At 46.6% G+C, this 24,902-nt stretch overlaps 1 protein-coding gene across 1 annotated transcript in view; it reads left to right on the top strand.

Annotated features, from left to right (window-relative positions):
* The first annotated feature begins 1,638 nt into the window (after positions 1-1,638).
* HS6ST2 (heparan sulfate 6-O-sulfotransferase 2) overlaps positions 1,639-24,902 on the top strand; it is a 297,714-nt gene continuing 274,450 nt past the window's right edge. Inside the window, exons 1-2 of the mRNA XM_007110813.2 lie at positions 1,639-2,066; positions 2,939-3,457. Of these exons, the coding sequence (XP_007110875.1) occupies positions 1,639-2,066; positions 2,939-3,457 (947 nt within the window). The remainder of the gene's footprint in view (positions 2,067-2,938; positions 3,458-24,902) is intronic.

Genomic DNA, 24,902 nt, shown 5'->3' with positions numbered 1-24,902 from the left:
GGTGGCCCGGGAGAAGATAGGGACAGCTGGCAGGCTGAGCTCCTGAGGGACCCTCGTGGCTCCCCTGTCACCTGCCGTCGCAGACATGTCCTACAAGCCTGGGAGCATCAGGGGAGCTCTCAGGGAAGCCAGGAGGTCTACCTTGTAAGTTGCTGCATCTGGCTCCTTAGTATAAGTTCATCAGTCAGAGTATTCCCCCCAGGATGCTCCGGACAGGTAAAATGCCTGAAATGCAGGATTCTCAAGAATCCCTCCTGCCTGCAGCCAGACAAAGGGTCTCTCACTGTCCCCGGTAGGTTGGGGGCCACATGGAAGTCCAGCCAGGACTGGGGACGTCTGGGGCGGGGCGGGGGGAGGTAAGGGCAGGGGGCACAGCTGTGAAATCGCCTGAGAAGAGCCCCTGCCTTCACTGGCCCGTGACTCGGTCAGCACCTCCGAGCTTAGAGCAGCAGGTAAACACTGCCTCATATTTGGAATTGCCCGAAGGCCATCCTCACGGTGGTGACCCAGCTGGTCAAAAAGGAGGAATTAGTCCTATTTTACGGAAGAGGAACCTGAGGCTCAGGAGGGGCAGGTCATTATCCCAGGGCTGCCCAGCAAGGAAATGACAGACACTCAGGATCCCCAGACCAGCGCTTGCTGCTTCACTACGTAGAGAGACTAGAAAAGGGATGGAGCAGGGTTCAGTGAGGGCCCAAATGTTCTGAGGGAGATCGTGGGAGAGCCTGTCTCTGGAGGGACTCATCTCACCGGCCCCCACCTCCCAGACAGCGCTGCTCTGAGACACTGCTGCCACCCCGTGCCCCTTCTGCAGCGGTGGGACTAGACAGCGGTGGGCACTCATTCATGGAAATACCAGTTCCCGGTATGCAGCAAGCTCCACCCGAACAATCGGATGGGAACGGTCTTGCGTTCTGAGTCCTGGGACCTTGTCCTAAAGGGACATTCCTTCTTTTCTTGCTAATCCTTACATTGCTGGTCCTGCACCTGAAAAGAGCCTGTTGGACACTTGGCTTGAGGATGGTCGGCACCTATTTATTAGAAAAGGTGCTGTTAGGAAATGGATGGCTTCCTGGGTTCAAACGCTGAGGCTCTGCTGTGTGACCTTGGGCACATCCCTTTCCCTCTCTGGGCCTCAGTTTCCTCATTTGTCACATCACCTTGGATTAGATTGCCCCCCTCTGATGTGGTATTTAGTCATGTACATTCCTTTTAATACACCTTATATGAGTGAAGCCTTCCTGTAGGCACGGGGCTTGATGCTGAGGATTGAGCAAGAAGAGGGGAGTAAGGGCCAGTCCCTGCTGTAAAAAAGCTCAAATTCCCATTCTGAAACGTTTTCTGGTCATGCTTTTCCTTCATGCTGACTTACCTTTTCAGAAAATGCCCCCGCTTCCGTTGGAGAATGGAAATCGGCAAGGAGAGAGGGAAAAGGTCCAATTTGCGCCTTTACTATTTTAGGGGAGGTTGAAATTACAGGCCAAAGTGTACTGATGTGCTCACTGGAGTGACCTCCGTCCCCCAAGACAGGAGAAAACCCAGGTCCTTAAGTGGTTTGAGCTCTTAGGCGTGAGGCATTATTACATAAATTCAAGCTCGCTCCAGATCCTTAGTACCCTGAGTTGCCTCAAGGGGGTAATGGCACTGCCTGCGTGTGCAGCCCGGGCGCTCGGGCCGCCGTTGCAACCGGAGCGAGAAGCGACCGCCCGCACCACCTGTCCCCGCCGGCATTCCAGAGTAGAGGCCGAATTGGCAGCAGGCCGGCCCGGATCAGTCGCCGCCTCAGTCCGCGCGGGCCCTCCTAGGGGTGTGTCTCGCGGATTCAACTCTCAGCCGCTCCTGCACGAGCCCCTAAAGGCTTCTTCCTCTCTGGCGGGAGCCGCGCGCGCCCCTCTCTTCGCGCCGCTGGCCCGAGGCCGCCGCAGGCGGATGCACGACCTCAGGAGACGCTGGGACCTGGGCTCTCTCTGCCGGGCCCTGCTCACCCGGGGCCTGGCCGCCCTGGGCCACTCGCTGAAGCACGTGCTCGGCGCGATCTTCTCCAAGATTTTCGGTCCCCTGGCCAGGTACGTTTTAGGCGAAAGCGGGACTCGCGCTCCTGGGCCAGGGCGCGCGGGAGCCGTGCGGGAGGGGAAGGCAGCCTCGAGGGGAGAGAAAGGCGCAAAGTTCCGGCTGGCCCGCGGCGGCCGGGCTCCGGGGCTCCGGAGGGGCGCGGCGCGCGTTTGGCTACGCTGCGGCTCCCTCCCCGCGCTTCGGCGGGCACCCGTAGCGCAGCGTCTCCGCTAGCAAGTCGGGCTGCCGGCGGACCCCCTTCCCCCAGGGTAACTCCGAACGCCTGGCTCCGAGCTCCCTTGAGGCTTCCCCCAAGGTGGGCAACCCGATGCGGGCAAGAGCAGGGCTTCGGGGCGCACGGGGAAGGAGCCCGAGAGTCGGGCAGGCGAGGAGGCGGCGGCGTGCGCGCCAAGGGGACTGGGGGCAGAAGCGCCCGGGAGAGTCCGGCGGGCGAAGCAGGATGGGGACGGGAGTCACGGAGCCACCGAGAGTGGAACAAGACGCGCGGGGGCTCGGACCCGTGGTATGAGTTGAGGAGTGGGGCAACCGGGTCAGGCGGGGTCCCACGGGTACGAAACCCCGCGAAGCGGCTCCGGAGAGCTCTGGCGCTGGGAGAGGGCAGGCGGCCAGCGGGAAGGAGTCGGGGGGAGGGGGGGTGTGTGCGGCAGAAGCCACAGCGCTGAGCCTGCCGGGAAGGAAGGAAGCGGGGAAGGGCGCCGCCGCCGCCGCCGCCGCCGCCGCCGCCGCGGTGGAGTACTCGGTGCCGGTGCCGAGGGGAGGGGGAAAGGGGCGCAACGGCGGCGCCAGGGGGAGGGGGGCGGTACGGGCGCACGGCGAGCGCGGGCTGAGCTGCGGGATTGACGTAAGGAGCTTGGGTTTCCCCCAGCGTCGGGAACATGGATGAGAAATCCAACAAGCTGCTGCTGGCTTTGGTGATGCTCTTCCTATTTGCCGTGATCGTCCTCCAATACGTGTGCCCCGGCACAGAATGCCAGCTCCTCCGCCTGCAGGCGTTCAGCTCCCCGATGCCGGACCCGTACCGCTCGGAGGATGAGAGCTCCGCCAGGTTCGTGCCCCGTTACAATTTCAGCCGCGGCGACCTCCTGCGTAAGGTAGACTTCGACATCAAGGGCGATGACCTGATCGTGTTCCTGCACATCCAGAAGACTGGAGGCACCACTTTCGGCCGCCACCTGGTGCGCAACATCCAGCTGGAGCAACCGTGCGAATGCCGCGTGGGTCAGAAGAAATGCACTTGCCACCGGCCGGGTAAGCGGGAGACCTGGCTCTTCTCCAGGTTCTCCACGGGTTGGAGCTGCGGACTGCACGCCGACTGGACCGAGCTCACCAGCTGCGTGCCCGCCGTGGTGGACGGCAAGCGCGACGCCAGGCTGAGACCGTCCAGGTGAGTGCGCGCCCGCGGCGGAGCGGGGCCCTGGGGCGCGGGAGCGGACCCGGGCCGGGGCGGGCGGAGGGCCGCGAGGCGCGGCCAGCCGCTGCCGGCGACCCAGGGAGCACCTCGGTTCCCCTGCGGTGGCGCCCCGGCGCGCGCGCTCGTGGCGCTGTGGCGGCTGCAGGAAGCTCGTCCGTTCCGACCTGGGACGGCTCGTCTCTCTGCCCGCGGGTTGGCCTGCTTGGCGGCTGGGAGTGCGCGCTGGGGAAGTGGCCAGGAGGCCCGGGACGAGCGCCCCCCGGCCGCCGCCGGGACAGGGTACAGCACGCAGACTCCGCACTGGAGGGCCCGAAAGAACTACGCTCTGAGTGCAGCGTCCCTGAGCCCCTCCAGCCTTTCGCTTCTTTTCTCCGCACCCAGGTTCCCAAGCCTCCTTTCGCTCTCTCTCCTTTCCCGCTCCCGCATTTCCCCTCCTCCCGCCTTTCCCCTCGCTTCCTCTATTTGCCTTTTTCTCTTTCTCGTGCTTGGCATCTTGTCAGCTCCTGGCCGCTCGCTCTTTCCTTTTGCCTCCGTTTTCCTCTTTCACTTTGTTTCTCGTTCTTTCTTTAACCCTTTTTGTTCTTTCTCTTCTTTTCTGACTTTTGTCGCTTCCCTCCTCCTTTCTCTCCGCTGGCTCTGCTCTCCCTGGGCGAACGAATGGCCCTCTGCGGCTGTTGGCGGACACCCAGAGAGAGCTCGTGGTACCCAGCTTGCGCCCCGCACTACTGGCTGCACGCCGGGCATCAGCGGCGCTTTGCGAGTGCGAGGGGCACCCCGCGGGTCGAAGGGCAGGCAGGTGGAACGCTGCTCCGGATCCCATGTGGGGCTCAGTCTTGAGAAACCTCTCCTGATTTACAAACTCTGAGTCCCAGAGCAGGGCGCCGCCAGCCAACTTTATGAACCCAGGGCTGAATCGGAAAGAGCTGTTTTATGAAAAGCCACTTGCTTTTGAAGCCAGGGCATTTTCCTTCAGCCAGCTGCAATGCCCAGTTGCTGCAGGTCATGGAGTGCCATAAAGGGGGGAGTAGGAAGGACTCTTTGGGGTGCAGTTGCCCCGGTCAGGGCTCCCATTCTGCGACTCTCCCTAAAACAGATGTGGGCTGCGGCAGGCAGTCCGGGGAATGGACAAGGTGAGTCTCGTTGACATGGCCACGCTCTCTGTCTCCCCAGCGAGGTGACCACAAGGGTCCTGGGGCTGCTGCTGCTACAGAGGCTGCTTCCCTCGGCAGGCTCTCCACTCCCTCCTCTGCCTCCCCAGCCCCTCATGGTGAGGGCTACGGCCATATTTTGTTGATGCCTCTTGGAATGCAAGAGCCAGGCAGTTTCTTCTGTCCAGCCCCAGACGAACGGAGCCCTCCGACTTCCTGGTCACCATTGAGATTTAGAGGAAACCTCACCCCCTACTCACTTTCCCTTCCCTCAGTTTACAGTGTCCTTTTTGAATGCTGGGATTCCGAGAGAATCTGTTGAACTTTCATTTCCCTTCCAGCACTAACCGTTTTTTTTTTTCCCCCGGCCTAAGAGAACCTTGACCCTAGGAAGGTTGCTGCCTCAATCTGTTGTGAGAATTGTGTAAGCCATTGTCACCGCAAGACTCTGGTGTTTAAGATGTTCGTAAACAGTTTGGCAATATTGAACATAATCCCTTTTGCTGATAGAGCGTGTAGGTTTTGTGAGGGGTGGTGATGTAAAAAGCTCTTGAGGGCAAAAATTGAATTCCACAGCCATGGCTGTGGCACAGGAGTAAAAATGAAGTCTTGGCCACTATGGACTCCCCGGCCCTGTTTGGAATTCCTCAGGGCACGTGTGCCTTTAAAAATCCTTTTGGACTTGTAGGTCAGAGTGTGACAGGATCTGTAGACACACATTATTAACGTGGTCTTGATTGTGTATCTGGTCTTTTGGCAGATTACTTCAGCAATTTACCGTAAGATAACCAGGCCCCCTCAAGGGGAGGGTTCAGCCTCTTGGACGGCCCCCAATGGAAGCAAAATTATTTGAAATGAAATAAGATTTTCTTCATCATCAAAAGGGTGATACCACAGTGCCATCTAGTCTAGTAAAAGAAGAACCACTTAAAAAATTATTTATTTTATTTACTTATTTTTGGCTGTGTTGGGTCTTCGTTGCTGCGTGCGGGCTTTCTCTAGTTGCGGTGAGCGGGGGCTGCTCTTCGTTGTGGTGCGCGGGCTTCTCATTGCGGTGGCTTCTCTTGTTGTGGAGCACGGGCTCTAGGCGCACGGGTTCAGTAGTTGTGGCACGGCAGCCTTCTCTCTGCGGTGGCTCCTCTTGTTGTAAAGCACAGGCTCCAGGAACACAGACTCCAGTAGTTGTGGCACGTGAGCCCAGTAGTTGTGGCTCGTGGGCTTTAGAGCGCAGGCTAAGTAGCTGTGGTGCACGGGCTTAGTTGCTCTGAGGCACGTGGGATCTTCCCGGACCAGGGCTCGAACCCGTGTCCCCTGCATTGGCAGGCGGATTCTTAACCACTGTGCCACCAGGGAAGCCCAGAAGAAAAACCACTTTTTAAAGAGTCAGAATTACTGGATCTTACAGTATTCACCAAAATGAAATGAAATTTGCTAGAGAAACACATGGCTATCCCAAGGGCATTTCTTTTATTTCCTTAATTCCTACCCACCTCTGGAAGTCTTCATCCTGAAGAGTAGTCATAGCCGGAGGGTTCCAGAATTTCCCAGGATGTTGACAAATCCCTGCTCACAGGACCAGTTCTGTGAATTCTGATCATCTGTGTGAGAGAAGGTATGCACACGTGTGTGACAGAGAGAGAGAGAGAGAGAGAGAGAGAGAGTGTGTGCGTGTGCGTGTGCGTGTGCGTGTGTTGAAAATTTAGACGGAGGCAGCTGTGCTGGTGGTGATGGGTGAGGCCGAGGAGATGCGAAAGTCAGCCACGGGGAGTTCCTGTGTGGGGCAGGCCTCCGTGCCAGCTGCTGGTGGTTCTGTGCGCCACTGGGCTGAGTGGAACAGCAGCTCAGTCTGTTTGGCCTGGGAGTTCTGACACCTGGGCCTCCGTGCCAGGCCAGCCATGAACCAGCTGTATGACCTTGGGCCAGAGTCTGTCCCAGCCTTGCCTTGTGGAGAGTGCATTCCAGTTTCTGATGAGCTTTTCCATCTCTTATCTCTGGCATTTCTCTGTAAACTTGCACCATGTGTAGGAGGAAGGCAGACTGGGCAAAAGTCTCCCCATTTGTCCCATGAGACAGAAGCCCAAGGGGGTTGAAGGACTTTCTCAAGGTCATTGGGCTCTTTAGTGACATAGCAGGGACCTTACTCCAGCTCTGGCTGCTTCCACAGCCCTTGCTCCGTTGACTGTGACTCCATGAACAAGGTTTTAAAACATTTATTTATTTATTTTGTGAAAGCACAGTGAGGTATTTCATGTGAGGCATTACCACAAAATGAACACTCAGTGAATGTTAACTGGTATCGTTGTCAACTGCATCATCACCGTTTCCAGGCATTTTTACACGTGTCTGAACAAGTGATTGGACCAGGGTTGCCGCAGCCATTGGGAGAAGAACAGATTTCTACCTCCCTGAGGTTTTATGCTCACCAGGAGAGGGTCTCGCGGCTGGGTGGCAAAGGGGCCTCTCACTGCCTAGTCAGAAATCACTACAAAGCTGAGAAGGATGGGAGGACGCTGGGGTCCTGGTGACTAAGCGTCAGGAAGAGGCCTCAGCGGCGACAAGGGCCACCTTTTGACTCACAGCCATCCATCCACATTGGTGGGGGGGGGGGCGCATGAGAGGCCACCGTGGCTGCAAGCCAAGACCTGAATCCTCCCACCGCTACATTCGAGATGCTTCCCTGCCTCAGCGGATGGTGAAGTGCTCGAGTGATATATAACGGCTGAGTGGAAACGGCTGCCATCACGTTGCCTGGAGAGGACAAAGAGAGAGAGTGCTTGGCTGGCAAAAGGCACAAATTGTTTATGAAGAATCGTATTTCTTTTCAAAAAACCTAGCAATTGCATTTCATGCATCTGTTGTTTAGGGGCCAGAGAAAGGTCCTGCTCAATCTAGAATTACCAAGACTGTTTTTGAAAATGTGTCCATACATGGTTGCTGACCAGCTCTTCAAACTCCCGAATTCTGCAGGCTTTTCTCAGGCCAAATTGCCTCCGTGTGCAGCCAGCTCTAGTGCATCACTGGGTCTGTGGGAGGAACTCAGAATTGGGCACCAAGAAACTGCACCAGCCTCATTCTTCTTTCCCAGGCACTGCGCTGGCTGGCACACTCGGGCGGCGGCTGGTGGCAGGGGAAGGTCGGGTTCCATGGCTACCCAAGTCAAAGAATCTGATCATCATATTCACGTTGCATCCTAGACGTTTAGTATCTCTACGTTTTGCAGCAGGCTTACGGAAGAGTAATTAATCGTCACCTAGAAACCACTAGGCTATCACTGACAGGAAAGGACTACAAGGCAATTACATGGAGCATAGCCTTTTCTCTTTCTTCCTTTTGTCTTCTTTGTGGTCACTCCTTTTTAATACTTGTGGTAAAGGCTTCCTTTTCTTTCCCTTTCTTGTTTAAAGGTGGCTCTTTTCTTTTCTTCTTCTTTTTTTTTTTTTGGCCGTGTGCGGCTTGTGGGATCTTAGTTCCCTGACCAGGGATCGAACCCGGACCCCGGCAGTGAAAGCACCAAGTCCTAACCGCTGGACCGCCAGGGAATTCCCAAGGTGGCTCCATTTTGATAGAGCCATGTCTTAGCAAGAAGTCTGTAGTGCACAAGCCTGCTCATGGCTCACATGCCCACACGCCACTCCTTCCCTCCTGCAGTAAAGCAGGACCACGCGACAGGCTTCGGTACAGGGCAAGGCAGCGAGTGAATGGACTGATCCAGGCAGCGATGCCGTCCTTCTGGTCCCTCAGGCTGTAGGCCACTGGGTTCTCATAGGGGTAGCTTCACTTAGCTGGGGATGCTAAGAGGATACTAAGAGCTGTTATTACTCCCCTGCCACGTATTTCTCAGGAGAAGGCGAGAAAGTCACCGTGATAACATCTGTAGAACTTCAGCCGTAGTACTTAGCATTTTGCCCAGATGGCAAACATGTTGCTGGCAACCCAACAAAGCTCGAAGTTCTCAAGGTGGTATAAAAAGCTACTCAGAATGAGATATTCTTAATAGTAATTTTAGATTAGTGCTGTTACGTGGCAATAAGAATGTTAGAGCTTGTCTTTTCTAGATATCTGTCATCAACTTAAGTGGCATGAAATGACATTAAAGAGTAGTCACCTCTTCCTTCTGTCGTTTGTTAAACAAAATTCTGCAACACTGCCCATTATATTCCAGGGAAGACGTGTCATCTTTGCTCTCACAGAGCTTACAGTAGAACAGAATAACTTGGTGTTTTAGATATTTAATAAAGAAGATGGATTTTGTTTGAAAATGATTTGAGTATCAATAACGCCTTTAAGATGTCATATCTTTACCAGAATATGTTTTAAAAATAGGGAAAAGTCCATCTGTTTATATAACAGTTTAGGTCTAATCAGCAAACTTTGTGGAGTGAGTATTATGACCTCTGCCCAGTGCTAGCAGTTGGGGGAGATTAGAGCCTAGACAAATCCAAAAAAGCCAAGGTCACCATCTTCAGCCTCAAGTTCATTAAGATTAGATGGTAAAGTGCAGAACTATGTCGTGTATAGGTGGGGGGTGGGGGGGTGGGGAGGAACATGTGACTTGGGGCAAGTCCATCCCCCTCTGTAAAATGGGAGATTTAAAGGAGATGCTTTCTAAGGCCTTTTCCTTTCTAAGGTATGAGGAGCAGGCCAGAAACAGGAGAGATCTGTTTGGAAAGGCTTCTAGGAATAGGTGGGTTGTATTTAGAAGAAAGGAGGCATTGTGGGTGGGCGTGGCATCCTCATGGCATCGTGAGGTCAAGTCACCTCACCTAGCCAGGGCTGGCCAGACCTGAGAAGGTTCATGCCTGGGAGAGGGGGGTTAGGGAGCCTTATTGTAGAGATCCTGGAATGGCAACAAGGAGGTTGAACCCCAGTGAGTATGAGAAGCTCTTGCATGGCAGGATGTAAAAAACATAAAAGTAAATGAAGGCTGTAGTCCAGTTAAAGGTACCGCCCTGATTTCCAGTCTGGAGTTGAGGTGGTACCATTGACAAAACGGAGAGGTTGAGAAGGCGATCTGCTTGGGGCTGGGAGGATACCGAGAACTGTGACCGGTCTAAGTTGCCTAGGCTTCTAGTGGCCAAGGCTTGTAAGGAAGTGAGAATGGGGGCTCTGGACAGGTTAGGACTTAGTTGTATATGTAGGAGTCTGTGAATCCATTTAGTCTGATTTCACAATTGGCATTATTATTTAAATGATAGCTGCAATTCACATGTGGGACTCTCAGCCAGGTAAAAGGCTGTTTGAAGAGAGGAAAAGATCGACAGTTATGATTACATAAAAATGAGAAGTGTTCATCTGTCCAAAAATAGCCAAAATGTAAAGGCATATGGCAAACTGATGAACATATGCAAAACAAATAAAACAGACAAAAGGCTGACATCGTTGCTGGATAAAGAACTTGTACAAATTGTTTAGAAAAACAAAGGATATGACCAGACAATTCGCAACATGGGAACCACAACTAGTTTACAGACACAGAAAAGCTCTTTAGCCTCACTGGTACTAAAGAAATGCACATTTAAATAATTATATATAGGAAAACCTTTTTGCCTCTCTAATTAACCTGGATTAAAAAAAAAAAACAACTCGGTATACATCACCACTACCACCAAACAGAAGAAGACAGTAGCGGGGCTTCCCTGGTGGCGCAGTGGTTAAGAATCCGTCTGCCAATGCAGGGGACACGGGTTCGAGCCCTGGTCCAGGAAGATCCCACATGCCGCGGAGCAACTAAGCCCGCGCGCCACAACTACTGAACCCGCGCTCTAGAGCCCACGCGCCACAACTGCCGAGCCCGCGCGCCACAACTACTGAAGCCCGTGCGCCTAGAGCCTGTGCTCCGCAACAAGAGAAGCCACCACAATGAGAAGCCCGCGCACCACAGTGAAGAGTAGCCCCTGCTCGCCACAACTAGAGAAAGCCCGTGCGCAGCAACGAAGACCCAACGCAGACAGAAATAAAATAAAATAAATAAATTAAAAAAAATAAATGAAATAGTGGCTGTTATAATAATCATTATCATTAAAAAAAAAAAGATAGTAGCCAGTGCTGACGAGGGTGTGGTACATACCATCATTCTCATATGTTGTTGGTGGGATTATGTTGGAATAATTCTTCCTGAAATAAAATAGATAATATCAACAGAGAACACTGAAAATACTTACTTCTTTGACCCATGATTTGTTTGCTGGGATTTTACTGAAAAACAATCCTGTACATGTTTTTCTATGACTCACTCATTTATTTATTTATTTATTTATTTATTTATTTACAGATATTGATTGAATATCTCTTATCACGGTGCCTCCAGCACCGTGAGGAACCAGGTAGATGTGGTCCCTGGCTTCATAGAGTGGGAAAGGTAGACATGAAACAAATAATTCATTACTTAAAATTGTGAGAAGCGCCATGGGGGAAAAGCATAGGGTGATATGAGAATGGTATCTGAGGAGGCTACCATTATTTGTTAAGTTATTTGGAGTTATTCATAAGTGCAACAAATCGGAAAAATCTGCATCCACGTATAAGAGAATGGTTCAAGAAATCTCGGTACATCCACTTGAGGGATTATTTCAAAACCATTTAAATGTCCTTTTTAGAGTATAGAAAATTGGTAATGATTTAATGCTAAGGGAAAAAGAGATAGACAGTTATGGGCCCAGTATGACTACAATTATGTGAGAGAGGGGGTGAGGAGGGAGAGAGGCAAATCATCTTTCCATCCCTCTCAAATCTAAGCATAAAAGGCAAAGAATGGAAGAAAAATACCGAGATATCAATAGATCAATTAGTGACTTATTTTCTTTTCCTGTTTCTCTGAAGGATTTGAATTTCCTATATGAGTATGCATAACTTTCATAGTAAAAGTAAATATTAACAGTTTTTAAAATGATGCTTTATAATGGCTGTGATAAATTACACAGTCTGCTTCTTGGTTTCTAAAACTATGGCTGGTTATTTCATTAGCCTCTTGATATTCTGGGAGTCCTTAATGAGGAAAGCAGCCTCAGCTAAATAAACTCACAGACTGAAAGGCAGAGGTGATAAGTCAGGCATGGGCTGTTGATTTTTCTGATGATTGGCTGTTATATTCCAAGGAATCCATGAAACTCTTATACCAGTACAGTACGGAGATATTTGAGTGGATTGCTATTGCTTGTGAAACTGGAAATTAATAATGGCACACATTTGGAAATAAAAGGCTTACTCTGCTCAGCCAGAGCCGCCCAAGATAGCCTGGAGTTTGAATCTTCGTGAGCCTCTTTTCAAATGAACTGACACCAGAGCTGATGGTCTGGCTGGAAGAGCAAAGTCTTGGGGTTGGAGAAGGGCTGTAGTTCTAAACGTCCACAACTGAGAGCTTAGATCAGTTAGTGCATGTGTTGCCCTCATCCAGGAGAGAAGGGGAGTGTATTCTGCTGGAGCAGCCTCCCCGCAGAGCAGTTTCACTTCATAATAGCATTGCCCCTGGTTAACTGTAAATTGACTAGAACACTTCATACCTCAACTGCTCTGGGTATCTGAGGGGCCACTAAATACAGTAAGGTTCAGAATCTTATTGTTGAGACTCCATGGAGACTACATTCTAGGTACAAGTTATTCTGACAGCGTAAAGAATGTGCTTCACACTGGGAAAGCTAATACCAACATTCTGCGCCAAGTAAGATGAGATATTTATTTATTTTTCCCCCCTATATATTTAAAAAAAATTATTTATTTATTTATTTGACTGCACCGGGTCTGAGTTGTGGCATGCATGCGGGATCTAGTTCCCTGGTCAGGGATTGAACCCGAGCCCCCTGCCTTGGGAGCGCAGAGTCTCAGCCACTGGACCACCGGAGAAGTCCCAAGATGAGATATTTAGTTACTGAGTTTAGAGAAAAAAAGGATGTGGATGGGAATGTTCCTTCTTCCGTTAAAGTGTAATGAAGAATCCAATTAATGGTATATGTCTTCTAATACAAAGTCATTGTAAGCTTAGAGAAATATTTGTCTAAACTTTAGTAAAATATTTATTGGCAGAAGAGCTTTCCTAGCTTTGCTAGGTATTGGACTTCGCAGATTATTCATTTGGTCTTATTGCGTCCCATTTGTTATTTCTGCCATTTTGCCTCTAAGAACAGTGTTGAAGACTTTGACACATTTCAGAGCATCACACTAAATAAATCTGTCTTGCACATTCCACTGTGCTTTTTCTGGAATAGTATAAATATTCAAATATAGTCACACATGCAAATTCAAAATAAAATTCAATACATGCAAATTTGGCATAAATTCCATATTTATAACTAGCAATAGTTTTGAACTTGTTATCCTGATATAAATGTATCAAATATGAGCTCATGGGAATTACCAATAAATATATTTTTCTCATTAAACTGTGGGTTCTTTTTTAGTCACAATTTGAGCTTCAATTCTGGGATATATTATAAGAGAATAATTTGCACTTCATTTACTCTGAATTGTCAAGAATCATGTTCTTTCCCGATGTAAATGTCTGCAGAAAGGACTTCTTATTCACTGTGCTTGCTTTTTGAATTTTACCAGCAGGGATGCCCTAGTGAGCCTTAGAGAATTGGTCTTTTTCTTGTGAAGAGTATGGTTCTTTTCTTTTAATAAATTTATTTATTTATGTATGTATTTTTGGCTGTGTTGGGTCTTCATTGCTGTGCACGGGCTTTCTCTAGTTGCGGCGAGTGGGGGCTACTCTTCATTGCAGTGCGCGGGCTTCTCATTGCTGTGGCTTCTCTTGCTGCGGAGCACAGGCTCTAGGTGTGTGGGCTTCAGTAGTTGCGGCGTGCGGGCTCAGTAGTCGCGGCTCACGGGCTTTAGGGCGCAGGCTAAGTAGCTGTGGTGCATGGGCTTAGTTGCTCCACGGCATGTGGGATCTTCCCAGACCAAGGCTTGAACCTGTGTCCCCGGCATTGGCAGGCGGATCCTTAACCACCAGGGAAGTCCCAGTGAAGAGTATAGTTCTAATGAATCACTTCCATGCACTTTTCTGAAGGAATACAGAGCAATTGAAACGTGTGCAATGCATTGGTTTACGTCAAATGGATTAGGCTTGTGTGTGCTATTCCTTGCATTAATTGACTTTTTCCCATAACTGCATAGTATCAGCTCAGATTCATTAATGGAGATCATTGGACTTTTGCTAACTTCCGACGGGAGAGTGAATGCAAGCAAAGAGGGTTTCGAAATTGACTAGAGTGACCAGGTTACAGCCAGGAAACATGGAGGTACTTTTAAAAGGCCCTTTGATCTTGGCAACCAGCTCCTCAGTTATTACAATAAATAGAAGTTGACTAAACTCACCAGTTGAAAGACATAGATGATCACAACTGATGAAAATACAAAATCTAGCTATATGCTGTGTATGAGAGACAAAGCTAAAACATTAGGACACGGATAGGATTGGAATAGATATACTATGCAAGTACTAACCAGAAGAAAGCTGATGTAGCTAAATTAACTAAGGCAAAGCCTTTTTTGGGGATAAACAGGATCACTGAATAATGATAAAATGTTCACTTCTTCAGATAACAATTCTAAGCCTGTATGCACTTAATACCATAGTTTCGAAATATATAAAGCAAAAATTGACAGAGCTATAAGGAGAAATTGTAAAATCTACCAACCACTTTCAGAAATTGATAGATGAAATGAACAAAAAATGAGTAAGGGTACAGAGGATTTGAGCAACATGGTTAACAAACTCAATATAGGAGACCAGCATCCGTTTAGAAGAATACACATTCTTCTCAAGCCTGTATGGAACATTTTTGAAAATAGACCATATACTAAGCTGTAAAGTTGGTCTGGAAAAACTTCAGTGAGTACATATAGACCATTCTGACTACGCAGTGCTTAAGAAAGAACAAGGGATCAGGCCATATCTGAGTGTACGAGAAGGATCTTTAGTAGTCTGATATATTTGGAAGTATTGTGAATCCTTCACCGACCACATCAAGCTTGTTAATTCACACGCAAGAGTGAAGAACTCCATGTTAGCATCTATATAATGTACATCAACGATTCAGCACCTAGCATATAATATGTGCTTAAAAATTTATGGCTATGATTATTGCTCACATTTTGCTATCATTACCCATTTGGGGAACCTTTGCATCTTCAGAGGACTATAAAAATATTTGCATTTGGCAAATTATGTAGCAGTGATGGAAGAGCTTGTCCTTTGTGAAAAAAATCTCCGTCACATATAAAATACTCAGACATTTCTCCAAGGTTCGTTTGGGTGAACATTCACAAGGCTCTTTCACACAAACATACAGATATCCAGCAAACTCATAAAAGTACGCCAAATCAAACTTTAGAAAAATCATATCTAAAGTATATATATATGCACACACATACACAGTGTTTGTAACATCTACACTACACATATTATCTGTACGGGGGTTTGCAAACTTCCAATCAAATCTTGTCTCCACCTATTTTTGTAAATAAAGTTTTATTGGAACACAACCAAAGAAAAAGTGAAGAACTCTAAGACTTAGGCAAAGAGAAGTGCTGTAAAGTGATGGTTTGACCCATGTAGCTTGGCCTGACTTTCCATGAAGATGTATTAGTGTTTTGGGATACCTACTGAGCCAGGTGCTATGCCAAGGGCATAGCATATATTTTTCTCATTTAATCCTCAAAACAACTCTCTGAGGTAGATGTGTAAAACACCCATGTAAAGAGGAGAAAACAGATAATTGGATGAGATATATAACCTGCCCAAATATACACAGCCAGTCAGTATTGGAGTTGGCATTTAAAACCAACTGGGCCATGTGGCGTGTCTGATATGTTTTAATGTCTACTAAATTCTCAGACAAATCTCCAAAAGCCCTTACCATCGATCCTTTGTTAATTTATTGTTTTTATTGACGTATAGTCGATTTACAATGTGTTAGTTTCTGGTGTATAGCAAAGTGATTCAGCTTCATACACACACACACACACACACACACACACACACACACACACACACACACACACGCAAATATTCTTTTTCAGATTCTTTTCCATTACAGTTTATTACAAGATATTGAATCTGGTTCCCTGTGCTATATAGTAGGTCCCTGTTGTTTATCTATTTTATATATAGTGGTGTGTATCTGCTAATCCTAAACTCTTAATTTATCCCTTCCCCACCCCCTTTCCCTGTTGGTAACCATAAGTTTGTTTTCTATGTCTGTGAGTCTGTTTCTGTTTCGTAAGTAAGCTCGTTTGTATCATTTTTTTAGGTTCCACATATAAGTGATATCATATGATTTTTGTCTTTTTCTGACTTACTTCACTTAGTATGGTAATTTCTAGGTCCATCCATGTTGCTGCAAATGGCATTACTTCATTTTTTTGTGGCTAATATTCCATTGTACCACATCTTTGTCCATTCATTTGTTGATGGACATTTAGGTTGCTTCCATGTCTTGGCTATTGTAAATAGTGCTGCTGTGAACATAGGAGTGCATGTGTCTTTTCTTTTCTTAATTTAAAAAAATTTAAAAAATAATTTTATTTATTTATTTTTAGCTGCATTGGGTCTTTCGTTGCTGTTCACGGGCTTTCTCTAGTTGTGGCGAGCGCGGGCCACTCTTCGCTGCGGCACACCGTTGCTGTGGCCTCTCTTGTTGCAGAGTATGGGCTCCAGGCGCATGGGCTTCGGTAGTTGTGGCACACGGGCTCAGTAGTTGTGGCTCGTGGGCTCTAGAGCACAGGCTCAGCAGTTGTGGTGCAGGGGCCCAGTTGCTCCACGGCATGTGGGATCCTCCTGGACCAGGGCTCGAACCCGTGTCCCCTGCATTGGCAGGCGGACTCCCAACCACTGCACCACCAGGGAAGCCTGCATGTGTCTTTTCAAATTAGACTTTTCTCTGGATATATGCCCAGGAGTGGGATTGCTGAATCATATGGTAACTCTATCTTTAGGTTTTTAAAGAGCCTCCGTACTGTTCTCCATAGTAAAAGCCTTTACCCTCTTTTGTGGCTATGTGTCTATACAGACTAAGTGGAACGGAGACCTGCAGTGACTCTCTGGAGATATCAGGATCCAACATGTTACCTGATTGTTTAAAGCACCTTTCAAAATGTTTAATAAAAATTACTCTCTAGGGACTTCCCTGGCGGTCCAGTGGTTAAGACTCCATGCTTCCAATGCAGGGGCCGTGGGTTCGATCCCTGGTCAGGGAACTAAGATCCCATATGCTGTGTGGCATGGCCAAAAGATTAAAAAAAAAATCACTCTCTAAAGGTAAATTCTGCAGCTCTTCTTTTCCCCTCTTAAACAAGGATTTAGATATCCAGGATATTGTAAATGCTTTCAACAATGATTTACACAGAAGAATTACGTTTTAGGGGGAAGAAAAGAAAGGAGTTACGTTGGAGGAAAGATTTGGGGTTTTTTTCCAGATAAGGAAAATGAAGACCTCAACTGTATTTTAACGTATGCCCCGTGTGGGCCTAAAATATGGTGCACCCACTTCACAAGGTTTGTAAGAGGCCGAAGCATCTTACTCCTTCTGGAATGTTGGCAGTTGCCTCATTAGCAATGTCAGTTGCACTGCTCTGACCTGGCCTGTTTCTATAAATGACCATTGCTTTTTTTGCTCCCTTTGGTCTGCGTAGACACAGCCTTTGTAGGGCATTGTGAATGAGTTCGGCCAGGGCAGCTCACATAATCTCGCGTTATGAGGAGCCAGTGAAATAAAGCTTTCTCTCAAATTCAAGTGAGGGGTCCCAGAGAAAATGAATCTTGAAGCCTGCTCTTATGCCAGGGGCTTATCATGAAGATAATAGAAGTGTCTTATTACTGAAATAACCAAGTGAGAGTAGCAAATTCCCATAGGAGTGACCATTCTCTCTCCTTTGGAAGAGGCAGCTTTAGAAAAGAGCCATTCAAATCTAAAAAAGATATATGTATATACATATATGGATATATGTATATGTATAACTGATTCAATTTGCTGTACAGCAGAAATTAGCACAACATTGTAAATCAACTATGCTCCAATGAAAAATTTTAAAAAATTACAAAATAAAAATTAAAAAAAGAAAAGAGCCATTTGAGAGAATGTGCGAATTAGCATGGGCCTACCAGGCTGGCAGACATAGTGCGGGCAGCAAAGAAATTAGGTTGAAGGCATGGGAGGATGGTAAAAAGATGCCCAGTACAGCCAGAGGAGTTTGACCTTGGGATGATGGCCACCTCAGCAGATGCCTCACGGCTGAGACTTTGCTACGCAGGAGATTAACTCCAACAACATCTTGAAGGTTGAAAAACCGTTTGAGCCTATTTGCCATATACACTGGAGGCAAACATATTTATTACTTTTGTGATTGGTTTTGCTGAAAGTGGTTCAGTATGTTCTATGACTGTAATAGGCCAACTAAAACTCATTAAAGCAGTGTTTTTTAAAAAAATAAATTTATTTATTTAATTTATTTATTTTTGGCTGTGTTGGGTCTTCGTTGCTGCGCGTGGGCTTTCTCTGGTTGCGGCGAGAGGGGGCTACTCTTCGTTGCGGTGTGTGGGCTTCTCACTGCGGTGGCTTCTCTTGTTGCAGAGCACGGGCTCTAGGCGCACGGGCTTCAGTAGTTGTGGCTCACGGGCTCTAGAGCGCAGGCTCAGTAGTTGTGGTGCACGGGCTTAGGTGCTCCGTGGCATGTGGGATCTTCCCAGGCCAGGGCTTGAATCCATGCCCCCTGCATTGGCAGGTGGATTGTTAATCACTGCACCACCAGGGAAGCCCTAAAGCAGTGTTGAAGTGAAGCATATAGGTGAGAATGATGCGTAGTAGGTTATTTATGAAAAATTACTTCAATAAAAATTTCAGTGGACGTGCAGAACTGATTTTATGCATAAGCACACTATGAGATTAATGAAAGATAATTAGACTAATAGGAGAATATGGAGCCGAAGAAAGGTATTTAAAAAACATTTTGCATTGCTGGACAAAAAGGTCTGTGTGTATATCTCCTTTCACGTAAGGATCCAGGCTTAGTGTCTCTACTCTCAATTTGTTCTTTGTGACTTGGAAGCAAAGCAAAAGAAAAAAAAGGTATCATTTTAGCATTAGTGTAGCATTTTACAATCTTCTGGCAGCTTTTGTATTTATCGCCATATGGGTGTACATTAAATCTGCATCTCCCTCTCATTTATATGTTTATAAAGTTATAAAGATATACACATGTGCACACAAAATAATTAAGCAAGTGATATGTGTTTGACAGTGTTTGGTGACTTAATGCCAATTAGAGAGGTTTAAAAAAAAAACCTTGCTTTTCTAATCCAGTTGTTTGCATGCTTTTTGGTTTATGCATTTAAGGACAAACTCCATTTAAAGTGCCGCAATTTGCATACATGCGGCTTGGAGTGGGACTTCTGTTTATTCCAGATGGCCTTGAAAAATTATTATTGAGGAGCTTAGAGGCCTGGATGTCACAAGCTCCATTAGGATGAGACTAAAATCACACTTTTTCGTTTCCAACAGTTTCTCCTGTTCAGGAGGGGGTGTACTTTTGACCTGGGGGGAGCTGAAGGTATGTGGCTTGGCTGGACTGTTGTATGCAGCCAAATTAGCTCAGCTCATCCCTCAACGAGGGAGTCCTGTGTTGCAGGCACCTTGCCTAACCCTGTTGTAGGAAAGTGGCTCATCGTTTTTGGAGTTCAGAAGAATATGCTCAGTTAAAGGCTGCATACAGGATTTGTATGCATGGAAGTTATAGCAGTTACACTGATTGGAATGAGCAAGATTGTGATGCTCCCTATTGAATGTCATGTTGGTTCTGCTTGTAAACCATAGTGATGAAACCGTTATTCATAGTAGGAAGGTTCTGGTTCCGGGATCAAGGGACTGCGTGTGGGGTCTCAGATTGTGACCTTTGGCTGGGAACATCTCTAGAGAATGTCACAGAGGTCAGATTTCCATTCCTACAGCAAAGAAGGGACCACAAACATCCAGCTCTTCTGGTTTGCTGAGGTCTGAGTCCAGGATGCAGCTCTTTCTGGTTAATAGAGAGGAGCTCTTGTGTGCAAGGAGCCTGCGAAGATGGAGACATCCAAGTGACAGAAAGCCCGAGGTCTGCGCAGCTGTATCACTTGGCTTTTGGTTACACACCTTGGTGGTCTCTGAATTTAGCTTAGTACAAGAAACCTGAAGGAAAAAAAACAGCTGTTCTCCCAGAACTTCAAGCAGGTAGAAATAGTGAAGAAATAGGAGTTTCGATTGAAATGTCAGAAGCTAAAGTTGGGTCTGAGAAAGAGAAATATCACTGGGAAAACAGGTGAACTCTTGACATAATTAAATGGCAGATTGCTTCTTAGCGACTCTGACCTCGCCCTCCCAGGTAGAGCTCTGGGGACGGCGTATCCACATCTGCTTCAGGGCCCTAGAGGGAGGCAGTGGTCTCCTGCAAACTGGCAGCTTTAATAGTGAGCACCTTAGGTCTCTGGGCCACTAGTGGCTTTCAGTCTGGAATTCTGGGGCACCATGGTCCTGCTGGATTAGGAGTGAGAGCCAGTTTGGGGTGCCTCCTATGATTCGCATAATTCAGAGATTCATCCAAGCTATTGCTTATAGCAATAGTTCATTCTTTTTTATTGCCACAGAGTAATCCATGGTAAGTATGTACCACGGTTTGTTTAACCATTCAACTGTTAAGGGACATCTGGGCTGATTCTAGTTGTTGGCTGTTAAGAATAAAGCTGCGAGGGCCTCCCTGGTGGCGCAGTGGTTGGGAGTCCGCCTGCCGATGCAGGGGACACGGGTTCGCGCCCCGGTCCGGGAAGTTCCCACATGCCGCGGAGCGGCTGGGCCCGTGAGCCGTGGCCGCTGAGCCTGCGCGTCCGGAGCCTGCGCTCCGCAACGGGAGAGGCCACAACGGTGAGAGGCCCGCGTACCGCAAAAAAAAAAAAAAAAAAAAAAAAAGAATAAAGCTGCTATGAACATTCCTGTCTAGGCTTTTGTGGGACGCTAAGTGTTCATTTCTCTAGGATAAATGCTCAAGAATGTGGTTGCTGGGACGTTTGGTGATCACGTTTAGTTTTATAAGAAACTGCCAAACTGTTTTCCAGAATGACTATGTATCATTTCACATTCCCACCAGCAATGTATGAGTGATCCAGTTTCTCCTCATGCTTTCCAGCATTTGGTGGTGTCATAATTTTTTTATTTTAGCCATTCTGATAGAGGTGTAGTAATATCTCATTGTGGTTTTAATTTCCCTTTCCCTGATGGCTAATGATATTCAACATCCTTTCACATGCTTATTAGCCATCTGTAGGTCCTCTATGGTAGAAGGTCATTTGCGCATTTTCTGATGGGATTCTTTGTTTTTTTTTTTTGAACTGTTGAGCTTTGAGTGTTACTTACATATTCTGTAATATTACCCTTTGTTAGATGTATTGCTTGCAGTATTTCCTCCTGGCTCATTGCTTGTCTTTTCAACATTTTCCCATGGTATTTGACAGAGCAAAATTTCTAATTAAATTAAATTAAATTTATTTATTATTTTTGGCTGTGTTGGGTCTTCGTTGCTGTGTGCCAGCTTTCTCTAGTTGCAGCGAGCAGATGCTACTCTGTTGCGGTGCGCAGGCTTCTCATTGCGGTGGTTTCTCTTGTTGCGGAGCACGGGCTCTGGGCGCACAGGCTTCAGTAGTTGTAGCTCGCAGGCTCTAGAGCACAGGCTCAGTAGCTGTGGTGCACGGGCTTAGTTGCTCCGTGGCACGTGGGATCTTCCCGGACCAGGGCTCGAACCCGTGTCCCCTGCATTGGCAGGCGGATTCTTAACCACTGCACCACCAGGGAAGCCCAAAATTTCTAATTTTGATGAGTTCCACCAGTCTATCAGTTTTAAAAAATTTATTTATTTATTTATTTTTGGCTGTGTTGGGTCTTCGTTGCTGTGTGCAGGCTTTCTCTAGGTGTGGCGAGTGGGGGCTACTCTTCATTGCGATGCGTGGGCTTCTCATTGCGGTGGCTTCTCTTGTTGCGGAGCACGGGCTCTAGACATGCAGGCTTCAGTAGTTGTGGCTCGCGGGCTCTAGAGCGCAGACTCGGTAGTTGTGGTGCACAGGCTTAGTTGGTCCACGGCATGTGGGATCTTCCTGGACCAGGGCTCGAACCCGTGTCTCCTGCATTGGCAGGTGGATGCTTAACCACTGTGCCACCAGGGAAGTCCCAGTCTATCAGTTTTTCCTCTCATGGATCATGATTTAGTGTCAAGAATTAATTGGCTAACATGAAAAGATGCTCTACATTGCTAATTATTAGAGAAATGCAAATCAGAACTACAATGAGGTATCATGTCACACTGGTCAGAATGGCCATCATCAAAAAGTCTACAAATAATAAATGCTGAAGAGGGTGTGGAGAAAAGGGGACCCTCCTACACTGTTAGTGGGAATGTAAACTGGTGCAGCCACTATGGAGAACATTGTGGAGGTTCCTTTAAAAACTAAAAATAGAGTTGCCATATGATCCAGCAGTCCCACTCTGGGGCATATATCTGGAGAAAAACTCTTAATTCGAAAAGATACATGCACTCCTATGTTCACAGCAGCATTATTTACAGTTGCCAAGACATGGGAGCATCTAAATGTCCATCGATAGATGAATGGATAAGGAAAATGTGATATATATATATACACCTATACATACATATACACACACACACACACACACACACACACACACACACACACACACAATGGAATATTACTCAGCCATCAAAAAGAATGAAAAAATGCCATTTGCAGCAAAATGGATGGACCTAGAGATTATCATACTAAGTGAAGTAAGCCAAAAAGAGAAAGACAGATATCATGACATAATTTATATGTAGAATCTAAAATATGATAAAAATGAAATTATTTACAAAACAGAAACAAACTCACAGACATAGAAAACAAACTTATGTTTACCAAAGGGGAAAGGGTGTGGGGGAGGGATAAATTAGGAGTTTGGGATTAGCAGATACAAACTACTATATGCAAAACAGATAAATAACAAGGTCCTACTGTATAGCACAGGGAACTATATTCAATATCCTGTAATAAACCACAATGGAAAAGAATATGAAAGAGAATATATATATATATGTAACTGAATCACTTTGCTGTATACCAGAAATTAGCACAATAGTATAAATCAACTATACTTCAATTTAAAAATAGAATTGGGACTTCCCTCGTGGCGCAGTGGTTAAGAATCTGCCTGCAAATGCAGGGGACACGGGTTCGAGCCCTGGTCCAGGAAGATCCCACAAGCTGCGGAGCAACTAAGCCCGTGCACCACAACTACTGAGCCTGTGCTCTAGAGCCCGTGAGCCACAAGTACTGAGCCCATGTGCCACAGCTACTGAAGCCCACGCGCCTAGATCCCGTGCCCTGCAACAAGAGAAGCCACCGCAATGAGAAGCCCACGCACCGCAATGAACAGTAACCCCTGCTTGCCACAACCAGAGAAAGCCCGTGCACAGCAATGAAGACCCAGTGCAGCCATAAATAAATAAATAAATAAATAAATAAATTAAAAGAATTAATTGCCTAGCCCTAGATCTTGGAAATTTTCTTCTATGTTTTATCTAAAAGTTTTACAGTTTTAACTTTTATTAAGTTTATGATACTTTTTATGTTATTTTCTTATTTAGACACACTCCACGCTATAATATTCACCCTTTTAAAGTGTACAGTACAGGGCCTCCCTGGTGGCGCAGTGGTTGAGAGTCCGCCTGCCGATGCAGGGGACGCGGGTTCGTGCCCCGGTCCGGGAGGATCCCGCATGTCGCGGAGCGGCTGGGCCCGTGAGCCGTGGCCGCTGGGCCTGCGCGTCCGGAGCCTGTGCTCCGCACCGGGAGAGGCCACAACAGTGAGAGGCCTGCGTACCGCAAATAAATAAATAAATAAATAAATAAATAAATAAATAAATAAAGTGTACAGTACAGTGGCTTTTAATATATTCACAAAGTTGTGTAATCATTGCCACTGTCAAATTCCAAAAAAGCTTTCATGACTCTAAAAAGAAATCCAAAACCATTACCAGTCACTGCCCGTTCACACCCAGCTATCTTATGGGTGTGAAGTGGTACCTTACTGTGGTTTTGCTTTGCATTTTCCTGAGGAGTAATGGTGTTGAGCATCTTTTCATGTGCTTATTGCCCATTTGAATGTCTTCTTTGATTCAGATCCTTTGCCATTTTTAATTGTTATTTTTTCTTTTTAGTATTAAGTGTTCTGTGTACATTCTAGATACAAGTCCTTTATTGTATTTATACTTTGCAAATACTTTTCTCCCATTCAGTGGGTTGCTTCTTCACTTTCTTCATGATGTTCATTGAAGCACAAAAGTTTTAAATTTTCGTGAAATCCAATTTAACTGTCTTTTCTTTTGTCTCTCGTAAATGCTTTGCCTAACCTAAGATCACAGATTTACTCCTGTATCTTCCTCTAAGAGTTTCATCTCTTACATTAAAGTTCATGATCTATTTTGAGTTATTTTTCGTGCATATTGTAAGAAGGGGGTCCAACATCATTCTTTTCTATGTGGATATCAGTTGTACCAGAATCATCTGTTGAAAAGACTTTTTCCTTTATTAAATTGGTACCTTTGTTGAAAATCAGTTGACCATAAATATATGCACTTATTTCTGGATTCTTAATTCTATTTTATTAATCTATATATCTGTCTTTATGAAACACCACATAGTCTTTGACTACTGTTGCTTTATAGTTAGTTTTGAAATCAGGAAGTGTGACTCTTCCAGTTCTTTTTCCTTCTTTCTCTAGAATGTTTTGACTATTCTGGGTACCGTGACTTTCAGTGTGAATTTTAAAATCAGCTTATCAATATCTGGAAAGAAACCAGCTAGGATTTTGTTAGGGATTGTGTTGAATCTGTAGATCAGTTTGGGGTAATATTACCATCTGAACAATATTCAGCCTTGCATCATTAAACATGATGTTATTTGTCTGGGATTTTTCCTAGATGCCTTTTATCAGATTGAAGAAGTTCTTTTTCATTCCTAGCTTGGTAAGGGTTTATTATTATTATTTTTTATCAATGAATGGGTGTAAGATTTAGTCAAATGATTTTTCTCTATTGAGATAATCATAGTATTTTTCCCCCTTTATTCTTTTGATATGGTATTTTTAAAAAAATTTTTTGGCGGTACGCGGGCCTCTCACTGTTGTGGCCTCTCCCGTTGCTGAGCACAGGCTCCGGACGCACAGGCTCAGCGGCCATGGCTCATGGGACCAGCCGCTCCGC

The sequence above is a fragment of the Physeter macrocephalus genome, chromosome 21 (genome assembly GCF_002837175.3).
Source record: "Physeter macrocephalus isolate SW-GA chromosome 21, ASM283717v5, whole genome shotgun sequence".
Classification (NCBI taxonomy): domain Eukaryota; kingdom Metazoa; phylum Chordata; class Mammalia; order Artiodactyla; family Physeteridae; genus Physeter; species Physeter macrocephalus.
This window is presented reverse-complemented; position numbering and strand designations above follow the sequence as displayed.